Raw genomic sequence first — 14,646 nt, 5'->3', positions numbered from 1 at the left:
GCTGGTAGCCTAAACAGGCTGTAAAAGCACAAAGAGCCTCAAAGCTGAGAGCAAACTAAAGTGATACAGTTTTTCTGAAGCTCTATTCCATTGTTTCCCAACTATGTCCAAACAAAGTATAACCGTAAGCACTGTCACAGCAGGCTGTGTGGATACATGGCTTAACAAGAACACAGCAACACAGGCGTATGATTCACGCCGGCACGACCGTCGTTCTTGAAGATTCTCCACTTCAGATTGCTAGTAAGTACTGACTGTATACAAATAGAGCAGTTTGGGTTGGGTTTTAAATAGTTCACAAATAAGTTAATATTCACTGGATTTTGGAGGAGGTGAAAAATGCAAATCTCTTAGATGTTTGCTTTCTCTCCTGCCTAGCGCGGATAAATTCACGGCAGAGCACAATCGGCGGCACAAGATGTAGTTAGACGGTCTGGACGCTAAGACCAATTCTCAACACAGGCAATTTACTCGTGGGCAAGCAACGGCTGATTATGTCTGAGGCTGCCTAAAAGGCATATGTTACGTGCTCCAATGATTTCACGTTTCCCTAGGGACCATTCCCAACAGAAAAGAACAAAAAAGACAGTATATAAAAAGACAAAGTTGAGTTTTAAAAAGAAACCTCGGGCACCTGGGTGGTTCAGCTGACTTCAGCTCAGGTCATGATCTCACGGGTTCGTGGGATAGAGCCCTGTACCGGGCTCTGTGCTGACAGCATGGAGCCTGCTTGGGATTCTCTCTCTCTCTCTTCCCCTCTCTCTGCCCCTCACTTGCGTACACACATACACACTCTCTCTTTCAAAATAAGTAAATAAACGTAAAAAAAGAAATATGTAAAGTGCTTACTTAAGTGTGTCGTAGATGGGTAAGTACTCGATAAATTCTAACGACTATTTATTTTATTTACTTATATTTTTATTTAACTAACTCACACTAAAGCTTTAAGATTCAACTAAAACATGACCTCTTCAAGAAAAACTGATCCCCTAGCTTGGTTTAGATCCTTTTCTCTTTACTTTTATAACACTCAGAATATGTGCCTACAAAAGTATTTCCCATACTGCATTGGTCCGTTTTCCCTCTCTGGACAGACTTCTAATGGACAGAACTTTGTCTGCTTTGTCTCTCTGGTGCCGACCAGAGCACCCGAGCCAGAGTAGGTAATAGCTGCATCCGGCCACGGAGCTAAATGAGTAAGTCATTTGGAAAACATCAGATACACTAAATTCAAAAGGTTTCATCAGAACAGGACAGTGGCATAGTCCAGCTTGACAGAATTCTCTCCTAGGATAGAATTAATGGCAGTGACCTAGGTAGAGACATAGTTCCTGAACCAAACACACAGTGTCACAGTTTTTCCTGATTTCAAAATCAGGAAGTATCATAAAATATAAACACAAATTATATCTAATCACTTATCTTTTTGGAACAGAATTACACTCTGCAATTAAGTTCTAAAATACACTGAAAATCCAAAAACATGCATTACTTTCCAGACCAGATAAAAATTACGCAGCAGAAAATTTCCTACTTGCTGGTGGATTTCCATCATTAGTCAATTCTCAGGAAGGAAGCCATGGCAACAATACAAGTTACTCAGACTTAACTGGAAATAATCACGTCAGTCATGAAAAAAAAAATACACTTTTATCAAACTATGCCAAGAATCCTCAGCCAAATTCAAAAGCCACAACGGGCAGCATCATTTTACTAAAACTAAAATTTCAAAGCTAAGAGCAAAAAGTAGCAACTGCTTGAACTTACCCTACAAAGTGGATAAAAGATAACCAAGTTATGGGAACCTGTGCGAGTGCTTTGCAAACCACAAAATAATACAAACACGAGTTGCCACTGTTAACAACTACATTACATTTTCATTACCTAAGAATTTATTTTTCCAGTTGAATAATTTGCACATTTCCAAAATTCGTTTGCAAATTTTGTGTATACCAATAACTCGTCTTACCTATTTTCTTCTTTTGCTGTCGACCAGCTGACTCTGTTATTGTTTCCTTCTTCTTTTCCACTGTAAACACAGTAATATGGCAAAAAATTAATCATGCAGTATGCTAAAGAAATGAAGGATGCCTTCCCATAGCTGAACCAACGAAAGAAGCTCACAAGAAAGTTACACACTGCCTTTGATTATGGTCATGAGTAAGTCAACTGATCTGCTCCCAGACCTGCTGGCAGGAAAAGGCAGACACAGCAATCTAAGACTAAAACATTACTGCAAGCATCACCAAACACCGAAAAAGGACTGCATAATGGATACAATAATAATAACTAATGAAACAATAAAAACTAAGATGACTTTTAAGCCATCAGCTGAGGGTGACTGCCTTAGGTTGAGTCTTAGCACAATTTTCAAATCCTGCTCTTTCAGATAACTAAGGTTAATTATAGTTTATTCTCCTATTGACTGCAGAAGGTGGGAATTCACTGATTCTGTTAATAGGGCCTAAGTAACAGGCATTGTTCTAGGTAGATAAAAGATAAACATGATCCTTGCCCTCTAAGGAGCAATCTAGTGAGGGCAGACAACTGAGTAGCAATTATAGTACAGGAAAGTGCCAAGACAGACATATGCACAAGGTAGGGAGACCAGAAGAGTCAAAAAAGCTAAGACTGGGGTGCCTGGCTGGCTCAGGCAATGGAGCATGTGACTCTTGACTTCAGGGTTGTGAGTTCGAGCCTCATGCTAGGGATAGAGATTACTTAAAAACAAACAGATAAAGGAAGCGAAGACCAACTTCTCTGGATGCATTTCAAATAAGATGATGAGAGAGTAAAAGTAACCTTTCGAAGAGGAATAATGTAACATATTTCAATTTTATATTTACTGCCTTTGATCTACCCACTTATAATGGTCCACCTATGAATGCACTAAGAATAGGTATGTCAAAAATTATCTTCAGTTTGTTTACATTCTTTGTTCTGTATATTATTCAGCATACTTCCCTCACTAGCAAACAGTACAGTACATGTATTTATTTCTAAAAGTTGTATTAAAGGGGCGCCTAGGGGACTCAGTCGGTTATGCATCCGCAGGTCACGATCTTGCAGTTCATGGGTTTGAGGCCCGCATTGGGCTCTGTGCTGACAGCTCTGAGCCTGGAGCCTGCATCAGATTCTGCGTCTCCCCCTCTCCCTGGCCCTCCCCTGCTTGTGCTCTATCCCTGTCTCTCTCGAAAATAAACATCAAAACAAAAAACAAAAATCAAAAAAAGAAGGGCAAGTAACATAAGAAGATTTGTGCCTTGCAAAATTACTCTAGAGGTACTACAGAGAATAAATCTGGGGCACCTGGGTGGTTCAGTCAGTTGAGCGTCCGACTTTGGCTCAGGTTATGATCTCACGGTTCTTGGGTTTGAGCCGTGCGTCGGGCTCTGTGCTGACAGCTAGCTCAGAGCCTGGAGCCTGCCTCTGATTCTGTGTCTCCCTCTCTCTCTGACCCTCCCCTGTTCATGCTCTGTCTCTCTCTGTCTCTCAAAAATAAATAAATGTAAAAAAATTTAAAAAAAGAAAGAATCAATCTGAGTGGCTGCCAGGAGACCAACGAGAAGGCTACTGCCGCAGATGCGATGAGACAGGACACCGGTTTAGACCACGTGGTGGCGGCAGGTCTGGAGGGATGTGGAGAGACCGAAAGCTTTCAGGAAGAGAACAGTGACCTGACAGCAGACTGCACATACAGAGTGAGAGAAGAAAGTATTCAAATCAGCAAATACTTGTGAAACATTTACTATGTGCAGTCACTGTTTTGGGTGAATGGACTATATCAGAATAACAACAACAAAAACCATGTCCTAGTAAAGCTTTCATTTCAGCAAGTGGAGGTAAAAAATAAACAGTAACACAACACATAAATAAATCATATATTAGAAAGTGACAAGAGGGGCGCCTGGGTGGCTCAGTCGGTTAAGCGTCCGGCTTCGGGTCAGGTCAGATTTCACGTTCGTGGGTTCAAGCCCCGCGTCGGGCTCTGTGCTGACAGCTAGCTCAGAGCCTGGAGCCTGCTTCCGGTTCTGTGTCTCCTTCTCTCTCTGCCCCTCCCCCTCTCATGCTCTGTCTCTCTCTGTATTAAAAATAAATAAAACATTAAAAAAAAAAAAGAAAGTGACAAGAACCAGGGGGAGGGGAATAGAGCAGGATTTGGAAAATGAGGAGCAGTAGTGGTAGAAGAGATGAGCAGGCTGCAGTTTCAAAGATGGTGGTCAAGTTAAGACTCACAGAGGTGAACTTTGAACAAAGATTTGAAGATAGGAGGCTTAGCTCAGCAGACATCATAGAGATGAACATTCTAGGCAGACGGAACAACCAGTAGAAAGGTCCCAGCACAGGAATGTGGCTGATACACAGTGAACGGCGGGCAGGTCAGTGTGACGGAAGCAGGGTGTATTGAGCAGAAAAGGCTATCAGAGTAGTCATGCGGGCAGCTCTGTAGGCCACTGTAAGGACTTTGGCTTTTCTTGAGTAGAAACAGGACACCATCACAGAGTTGTGAGCAGAGCTGGAACATGATCGAAGAGTCTTTAAGAAGTATTATTCTGTGTTATTGTGGGGACAGACTACAGGTAAACAGAAACACCTGCTGGAGACTGCTGCAGTAACTCATGCAAAGGATGAAGGTGCCTTGGACTATGGTAGTTATCAAGGCGGTGATGAAAAGTGGTCAGATTCTGAATATATCTGAAGGCGGTGCCAAAGCATTAGATGTGGGGTGTGAGAAAGAATTAAAGATAACTGCACAAGGATTATGGCCTGAGCAAGTAGAAGGACAGACGTGCCACTCACCAAGATCATGACTGCCACAAATGAAGGAGGCTTGGGAGTGGAAACAAATACTCAATTTGGACACGTTGGGTTTGAAATGTATATTAGATATTACAATGTAACTGACCAAACTGATACATGAATCTTTCAATATTTTCTTTTGACTATAGTTGACACACAGTGTTACACTTCAGGTATATTTATAACATAGTGATTCAACTTCTTTACATGTTATGCTAAGCTCACCACAAGGGAGGCTACCATTTGTCACCATAAGTGCAGTTACTAGGATATATGGATCCTGCATTAAGAAGACAGGGGTAGGGCTATAAATTAATATAGCTCATGACTGAGTTCACCAAGGCAGTGAGTATAGGGATAAAACCAAATTTAGGGTCCCCTACAAAAGGAGGTTGAAAACAATAACCCACAAGGAAATTGCAAAAGAATGATCAGCAAGATAAGAGCAAAACCAAGGGAGCGCGGTGTCCTGAAAGTCAAGTGAAGAAAGCGTATCAAGGTTTCAGGTTTGCACTATTGGAAGCATGGAGGAGCCATTCACCACATAGAGAAATATTGGAAGAGGATCATATTCATGAAGGTAAAGATGAGCTTGGTTTTCGTATGTTGAGGCACATTATCCAAACTGAGTAAGTGAAGGAGCAGTAAACTATAATTTTAAAAGTATGAGTTTGGTTTCTAATTCTTTGTTTGGTCTGCAACATTAGTATGTCATTTAACCTTTCTGAATCTCAATCTCTGTTCTATAAACAGAGAATAGTATTTATACAACTCACCAGAAAAGGTTGCTATGTGGATCAAGTGAGATATTGCAAAGAAGAAAACTCTAAATTCTTATGAAGACATAAAGGTATGTCATAGAATACAGAAAGTCACAGAAAGTTTTAGGATACCAAAGTTATAGTTAATCTTTAAAAGGTAGAAAAGAACACTGAAAGCCACATCAGATCTGGAAGGAACCATTCACATTATACCTCGAGCAGCTCCCTTAGCTGTGTCCTGTAGAACTCCTGCTTTAGTTCAAAGACAGCAAACTCCTCTTGTTCTCAACCTTGTCCTCAAACTCTCCATCAACCTCCCCACACATCAGAAACCTGGCTTATCCCTGAAGACACTGCTTCCCTTGATACTAATCCCACTGACCTATTGGTCTCCAAACACACCTTCCTGCTAAAATGTCCATATTTTTGCACATATGCTATTTTCTTCGCCTGCTATCCTTCCCCCATCTCATTCTCTATCCAAATTCTAATTATCCAAGGAGGAAAGCAAGGCCATCTGCATCACACACGCTTCCAGGGCTGCTAAAAACTGAATGGGACCTCTTTTTCAGAACCACCACAGCACATAACAAGCACTTCTCCTGTTCCGTAGCACTGCCATTTGCAATACACGTTTTGCATAAAAATATCGAATCCTGCATATATCTCTATGTATCTCCAACTCAAATCGGATTCACCTTTGTATTCCTATAAAGTTCTTATATCAGTTGGTGCTCCTAAAATATTTACCGTGAACATGGATGCGCTCAAGGAACTTGACATGTAGCTACATCTAAAGGATGTTGCCATACTCACATTTTTTACTCTGTTTTTCCACTTCCGCTTTCAGTCTCTTGTATTTGTCGGTCCTGTAAACCAGGACCCAGGTTATGCCTGAAACATAAAAGCAACATGTTAATAGAGAAATGTTTATAGCAGTCACAACAAACTGTTATTAGCGGTGACTGTTGGGTAAGGAGGGATTTCGAAGTTTTGCTTTATATTCATATCTATATTGAAAAAAGTTAACTTTTTTCAAATGTTAAGACAACGGACTCTTCACCAAAACATGATACTAACACCAAATAGAGACGTGATACGAAGGTATCTCCCCAAATATGCAAGTGAAATCTACCCTAGCGACCCCTCCCCCTCCTGTTTCCAAGTTACCCCGATTCCCTGGATGAGTCCTCCCACCCCAACCCCAAGCAAACAACGCTCGCGACCACTCTCTTGGTGGCCCGAGGGTCCCGAGTCTTAGGATCCTTCCCCTCAGGACCCGATCAAACGTCGGAGAAGCAGCCGCTCTCACCCTCGGCGAGAAGAGCCGTGCACACGGAAATAAATACGATGAGCAGCGTGTCCGCGAACATGGTGCTCATCTTGCGCTTTCCTGTCTGCACTCCCACCCGCCAGGGGGGAAGCGCTCGAGAGCCAGGAAAACCGAAGCGAAAACAACTCTTCTAGATTTCAGGACCACCGAGCAACACTCTCTGACAGCCCGGAGTCATACTTCCGCTTCCGGGGCACAGCGCCGGAAGAGCTACTTCCGGAGAGTTGCGTGCCGCGCGAACACGGCAGGGGGGTACCCAGCCGCTGGCCCGCAGGCCCAATCTCGCGAGACCTGAGCCCTGAGCTACGGCGCCGGAACTGCGGCGGCGGGACTTTACCCGGCGGTTCTGGCTCGCCGGGGTCTTGGGGCGCCGTCTTCCCTGCCGGAACCCTATGTGGGCGCTCGTCTGCGCCTCCGCCCCGCCCTAAGGCCGGTTAGGTAGCCTAGTGAACGCCTGCGTTAGGTGCAAGGCCGCGGGTGGGGACGTGGAAGTCAGTCGTGACCGCTGGCTTCAAGGGACGCCCGTCCTAGCGGAGGAAACTTGAACACACGATGTGATCAGGGTTTTAAGAGAGGTGTGGCCCGAATGCTGCTGGGGCCCAGTTGAGGGGGTGGTCAGAGACCACCGCGGAAGGAATGGAAGCCGTGCTTCGGCGGGTAGGAGTGCAGTGACGCGGGCGGTGGAGAATACGTGGTGTGTAGTGGAGTGGAGTGGTGAGTCCAGAGACGGGGTCAGGAACCCAAATGCCTACGGTGGTTGCATAAATCATCCCCTGCAGGCTGGGCAGAAGGAAACGAGGGGAGGGACTAAGCATCCACAAGGGAGCGATAAATTCGAAAGGAGCAATTGGTACTCAACATCCGGCCAGTTTCCTTGGAGGAAGGAGCACCCAGTGTTCATTATCTTCGCATTTTCTAGGAAAATACAGAAATCTTTGATCGTATGTGAAAGTTCAATCTTTAGATGCTGGCAACTCGTTGTTTTCAATGCTGTAGAAGTGAAAGAAAATGCTTCAGAAGATTGGTTCCAGCCTGGGTAGAGGTTTTCGGCTTTTGCAGACTGGTTATGTCTGTGTGGAGTATGTGTTTATGAAAATCTGGAAGCTTGCTGAACTGTCTCTCGTTGACTTGTATTTTCTATCATTGATTCTTTTGTCTTAAACTCCGATGGACTTAGCGTTCTCCTGTAATGCTACTTTGGGCCTTTTTTAGTTTTATGTGCCTTTTGTTTCCTCTTTTAAGACTTAGCAGCAAAGAGCCTGTCTCCTTGTAACAATGAATTCCTACCATGTGGCAGTAGATTAGGGCGGTAGGACATGTAGGATAAGAGCGGGTGTATTCCTGGGGCGCCTGGGTGGCTCAGTCGGCCGAGTGTCCAGCTTCCGCTCAGGTCATGATCTCACAGTTCGTGGGTTCCAGCCCGGCATTGGGCTCTATGCTGACAGCTAGCTCAGAGCCTAGAGCCTGTTTCGGATTCTGTGTCTCCCTCTCTCTGACTCTCCCCTGCTTGTGCTGTCTCTCTCTGTCTCTCAAAAATAAATAAAAAAACATTAAATAAATAAAATAGTATTCCTGACTTCCAAGTTCTCTTTGGAAGTTAGACATTATAGTAAGATATAATTGAGGTATTTGTAAAATGTTATGCAGCACAGATGAAGGTAACATTGGGAAGGCTTCACATTGGAGCTAGACCATGATAGGACAGAAAGTTTGGATAGGATAGGTTTTTATTCAACTCTGTATCACTTGTGTCAATATTGAAGCACAAGAAAAGCAAGGCATTTTTTTAAATGTAGGTAGTGTTGACATAACACTGTTACATTAGTTTCAGGTGCACAAGTAGTTACTCCACAGCTGTTATGCCGTGCTCACCACACATGTGACTGCCATCTGTCAAGAGGGACTTGACCTTTGAGATCAGACCTGGTTTTCTGTCCTAGCTTTGCCACTTAATTGACAGCTGTCCTCAAACATCTTTTTGGTGAGCCTGAGTTTCCTTGTCTGCAAAATGGTAATAATAATAAATACAAGCTGCATAAAACTGTGCGGAAGATTACAGGAGAAAGTGTATCACAAAGCATTTAAAGCTGTGTCTGACACAGTTCCTCAAATCCAATATGCTATCGATGGTAAGATGGAACATTATAAACTATTAAGAAAAAATAAACAACTAGTTAAACCATGGCCCACTACTGATTATAAGATGCATCCTATTTAGAGGTGTTAAAATGTGGGGCACCTGGGTGGCTCAGTCAGTGAAGCATCTTGGTGAAAAGCATCTTGATTTCAGCTTGCGTCATGGTCTCACAGTTCGTAGGTTCAAGCCCCGCATTGGGCTCTGCGCTGACAGCATGGACCCTGCTTGGGATTTACTCCCTGCCCCTGTCTTTCTCAAAACAATTTTTTTAAGTGAAAAAAGTCTCACAATCAACAGTTATAATATTGGGAATTTAAGTTACTCCTGGGTAAAAATTTACTACAGAACCAGGGGCTGGTAGCATAACATTTCCTTGGGCAACAATATCATGACCCTGTTACCCTTGTTTAAGTATAGTGCTAGAGGAAAGTTAAAATAACATATTTTCTACATTTTACCAGACTCCTTTATCTTATATCCCAAGCTTTTTAGTCTTTCGGTTGTACAAATTTTTAGATTTCAAAAGGTTTCCCCATGAGGACCACCATTTCAGAGTTTACTGTCCTGGTCCAATCCCTATGCCTATGAGAAGGCTTTTGTCGTGGGACTTCCTTTTATTGTTCTCTTGGGTAGGATTCACTGTTACATGTACCCATATCTTTCCCCTTAGTTTATACTTTCTTACGTTATGGTACATCCTCAAGTAACTTGTGGAAGGTAAATGGGAGCTAAACCTTTAGTGTGCTTATTAGAAGTATTAGTAACAGCACTGTTTGTGAACAAATGCTTAGGACTAGGTCAGGCATCATAAAAGAAATTAAACCCCTGCTTTATGACATATATGAACAGATATGGGCTTTAGGTTTGAATGCTACCCTACTACGTGTGAGCGATATTACAAGTTAACTTCTCTGAGCCTCCCTTTTCATTAAAATTGTAGAGATAAAAGTGTCTGCCTTCCAGGACTACTTTGAGGTTTATCTAGGATTGAGACCAACACTCTGGAGTCAGACCACCTGTTTTCAAATCTTGGCTTCACCGCTCCACTAGATTTGCAGTTTTAAGCACGTCATTTGACTGCACTGTGCCTTGGCTTCCTTGAAGATGCAATGACATAATGATAGTAGTGTCTAAATCCAAAAGGTTTTGTTTTTAAGATTATGTGGGTCAAGTTTAGAAGAGTACCCAGCTCACAGAAAGGGCACATTAAGTGTTAACTGTTACTGGTTCTATTAAACCACCCAGCACATAATCCTTGAACTCATTTTATTTTCATTCTATCCGTTTTCCCTGGATTCTTGTTCTCTTCAAAAGCTTCAGTTACGGAGCACCTGGGTAGCTCAGTTGGTTAAGTGTCCAACTTTGGCTCAAGTCATGATCTCGGGGTTCGTGAGTTTGAGCCCTTAATCGGGCTCACTGCTGTCAGGGCACAGCCCACTTTGGATCCTCTGTCTCCCTCTCTCTATCTCTCTGTCTCTCTCTCAAAAATAAACATTAAAAAAAAAGAAAGGAAGAAAGCTTCAGTAACCATCTATCAACTGATGATCCATAAAATAACATCTCCAGCCTGAGTTTCTTTCCTGATTTTTAGACCTGATATCCACCTGCCAAGTGGGCATTTCCCCTTGGAGATCCCAAACTGAACCTCTCCAGTCCTTTTACACAAACTCCAACCTTCACTTCCTCCTTTTTTTAAGGAGTAGCACTGCCTTCTGCCTCATGTTTCAAGCCAGAAAATGGGAACTATCCTCAATTATTCCCTCTTCTTTATCCTACACATTCCATCACCAAATGTGATAAATTCTCCCTGCTTCATTTCTCTTTGTTCTCATCGCATCTTTCAATTCCTTCTACTGCACTTCAGCTCGGTTACCATTGTCTACCTTTGCATTACAGCCTTCTCAGTGGTTGGTCTCCATTTACACATCCAACTAGGTCCCCTCCAAGCCATTCTTTTATGTAGCCAATAGTGATCTTTCTCAACTACAAAGATGATTGGATATAGAGAATTTAGAAAGGCAGCTCCCAATTTTTTTTTCTTGGATACCTGAATATATTCACATTTGAGAAAACAGGAGAAGAATCGGATTATTAGGGGAAGATTCCCCCTGCCCCCGGCTAGGTTAGCAGGACTAGATAAGGACCTTCAGAAGCATTGAGCACTGAAAAGATTATGGGGCTCCTTCCCAAAATATAATTTATTTTTATTTTTTTAATGTTTTTTATTTATTTTTGAGAGACCAAGAGAGACAGTGCAAGCAAGGGAGGGTCAAAGAGAGAGACACACACAGAATCTGAAACAGGCTCCAGGCTCTGAGCTAGCTGTCAGCACAGAGCCCAATGCGGGGCTTGAACCCACAAACCATGGGATCATTCATGACCTGAGCCGAAGCTGGGCACTTAACCGACTGAGCCATCCAGACACCCCTCCCAAAATATAATTTAAAATAAAACTAATGCTAAAATGAAATGAGAATTTATTGTCTTTTGGAATATCTTATTTTTTCAAATAATTTTCACTCTGTGAGTGTCTGTTCCAAGTATATGTTTAATTTGCCTTCTGGATAATCCAGCACTCTTGTTTGAAGACAGAGACTGAGTCTTGTTTATTGTTGCATTTCCAGTTTTTGGAACATGTCCTGGCACAGAGAAACTTCCCATTACATAATGAATGAGTGAGTGAATGATACTGTTGGGAGAGAGGACAATAGGTTGGACAAATATCTTGGAAGAATTGGGAGTTTTAGCTTGACTTTGAATAAAAAGTGAAATTAGGATGTGAGAAAAGCAGTGATTGAAAGCAATCAATTGGCAATGAGAAAGAGGGAAGACATCACAGAGTCTATGTAGTAGAAACAACCCATATATGTGAAGAGAATATATGTTCAGTAGAAACAGAATTGACTAATTAAAGTAACAATTATATCTGTAAGAGGCACAAGGTTGAATTTCAGGAGATCTATAAATCTGATAATGTACAAAACTTTGTATGCACATTTTTTCCCCAAATCACAGAGTCCTAGTTTTTTAAATAAAATTCTCAAAGGAGTTTATAAACCAATAAATGTTAAGACTTATATTGTATATTTGAGAGACTGATAAGTTTTAAGCTTCATGTTGTAGCCATTTAATGCTCAAAATTTTTTTACCAAAGGGGCACATGGGTGACTCAGTCGGTTAAGCAGCCGACTCTTGGTTTTGGCTCAGGTCATGATCTTGCAGTTCGTGAGTTCGAGCCGTGTGGCAGACTCTGCTGACAATGTAGAGCCTGCTTGGGATTCTCTCTCCATCTCTCTCTCTCTCTGCCCCTCCCCTCCGTGTTCTCTCTCACACAATAAACAAGTAAACAATGAAAATATCTAAAAGAAAGCAGGAGGGAGGGAATGAGAAGCTCAGATATGAAGATAAATCCTGAAAAGTTGGGACTTCAAATTGGAAAGGAAAAATTAAAATTAATCTTTGTTTGCAAATGACATGATCTTATATGTAGAAAACCCCAAAGATTCCACAGAAAAAAGCCAACTGTTAGAACTAGTAAACAAATTCAGCAGAGTGGCAGAATACAAAATCCACACATGTAAATTATTTCCATTATTTTCCATAATAATGAATAATCCAAAAAGGAAATTGAGAAGACAATTCCATTTGCAACAGCATCAAAAAATAAAATACGGAGGAATAAATTTGATCAGGGAGGCAAAAGATGTGTACACTGAGAATCACGAAATACTCATGACAGAAATTATAAGAAATAAAGACATTTTGTGTTCATGGGTTGAAAAACACTTTATTTTTTTTTAGTATATACTATTCTTTTTTTAATGTTTTATTTATTATTTTTGATACAGAGAGAGACAGAGCATGAGAGGGGGAGGGGCAGAGAGAGAGGGAGACACAGAACCGGAAGCAGGCTCCAGGCTCTGAGCTGGCCGTCAGCACAGAGCCCGACACGGGGCTCGGGCCCACGAAGGTGAGATCTGACCTGAGCCCAAGCCGGAGGCTTAACCAACGGAGCCACCCAGGCGCCCCTGAAAAACACTTTAAATTGTTCAGATGTCAATACTGCCCTAAGCAGTCTACATATTCAATGCAACCCCTATTAAAATTTCAGCATTTTTGCAGAAGTAGAAAAATCCATCCTGAGATTCCTTTGGAACCTCTAAAGATCCTGAGTAACCAAAGCCCTCTTGAAAACAAATAAAGTTGTGGGGCGCCTGGGTGGTTCAGTCGGTTAAGCGTCTGGCTTTGGCTCAGGTCATGATCTCACAGTTCGTGGGTTCGAGCCCTGCATCGGGCTCTGTGTTGACAGCTTGGAGCCTGGAGCCTGCTCTGGATTCTGTGTCTCCCTCTCTCTCTGACCCTCCCCTGCTCGTTCTGTCTCTCAAAAATAAATAAAAAACATTAAAAAAATTTTTAAAGAAACTGAGTAAAGTTGGAACTCACCTACTTCCTGATTTCTAAATTTACTTCCAAGCCTCGGTAATCAAATAAGTGTGATACTGGCATAAAAACAGACATATAAACCAGTGAAATAGAATAGTGTGCCCCAAAATAAACCCTTGCTTATATGGTTAAATGTTTTTCAGCAAGGGTACCAAGACCATTCAATGGTTAAAGGATGGTCATTGCAATAAATGGTGTTTAGAAAACAGGATATCCACATGCAAAAGAATGAAGTTCAATGCTTATACCATATATAAAAGTTAACTCAATGAGTCAGAGACTTGAACATAAGAGGGAAAACTATAAACTCTTAGAAGAAATCATTGGGGAAAAACTTAATGACATTGGATTTGACCCTAAAAGCATGGGCAACAGCAGAAAATAATAATAAATTGGATTTCATCAAAGTCTAAAATTTCTGCATGAAAGGATATAATAAACAGTGAAAAGATAATTCATGAGATTGGAGGAAATGTTTGCAAATCATATATTGATGAGATTAAAGTCCAGAATATTTGAAGAACTCCAATTCAACAACAAAACTCAACTCAAAAATGAGCAAAGGGGGCGCCTGGGTGGCTCAGTCGGTTGAGCGGCCAACGTCAGCTCAGGTCATGATCTCACAGTTTGTGGGTTTGGGCCCCACATCAGGCTCTATGCTGACCGTTCAGAGCCTGGAGCCTGCTTTGGATTCTGTGTCTGCCTCTCTCTCTCTGACCCTCCCTTGGTCACACGCTGTCTCTTTCAAAAATAAATAGTAATAAAAAAATTTGTTAATAAAAATTTAAAAATGAGCAAAGGACTTAAACATTTCTCCAAGGAAGATCTACCAATGGCCAATAAGCACATAAAGGGATGCTCAACATCACTAAGGATTAGGAAAATGCAAATCGAATCTGTAAGATACTACTTCACATCCAGTAGAATGGCAATTATTTAAAATAAAATACCCGAGGCACCTGGGTGACTCAGTTGGTTAAGCCTCTGACTCTTGATTTCCACTATGGTCATCATCTCATATATCCTAAATAAACTTTTCAATAGGTACAAGTACACATGTACAAGAATGTTCATCTGACGGGAGCCTGGGTGGCTCAGTTGATTGAGTGTCTGACTCTTGATTTCAGCTCAGGGCATGATCCTGGGGGCATGGGATCAGTGTTGGGCAGCTC

At 41.9% G+C, this 14,646-nt stretch overlaps 1 protein-coding gene across 1 annotated transcript in view; it reads right to left on the bottom strand.

Annotated features, from left to right (window-relative positions):
• The window catches only part of TMCO1 (transmembrane and coiled-coil domains 1), a 40,390-nt gene extending 33,295 nt beyond the window's left edge, over positions 1-7,095 (bottom strand). The window contains exons 1-3 of the mRNA XM_029935689.1: positions 6,874-7,095; positions 6,378-6,455; positions 1,970-2,029 (exon numbers count right to left, since the gene is read on the bottom strand). Of these exons, the coding sequence (XP_029791549.1) occupies positions 1,970-2,029; positions 6,378-6,455; positions 6,874-6,943 (208 nt within the window). The 5' untranslated portion in view covers positions 6,944-7,095. The remainder of the gene's footprint in view (positions 1-1,969; positions 2,030-6,377; positions 6,456-6,873) is intronic.
• Between the last annotated feature and the right edge of the window lie 7,551 nt (positions 7,096-14,646).

Source organism: Suricata suricatta, chromosome 3 (genome assembly GCF_006229205.1).
Source record: "Suricata suricatta isolate VVHF042 chromosome 3, meerkat_22Aug2017_6uvM2_HiC, whole genome shotgun sequence".
In the NCBI taxonomy this organism is placed as follows: Eukaryota; Metazoa; Chordata; class Mammalia; order Carnivora; family Herpestidae; genus Suricata; species Suricata suricatta.
The sequence above is the reverse complement of the archived record's forward strand: the minus strand, read 5'-3'. Positions and strand labels throughout refer to the sequence as shown.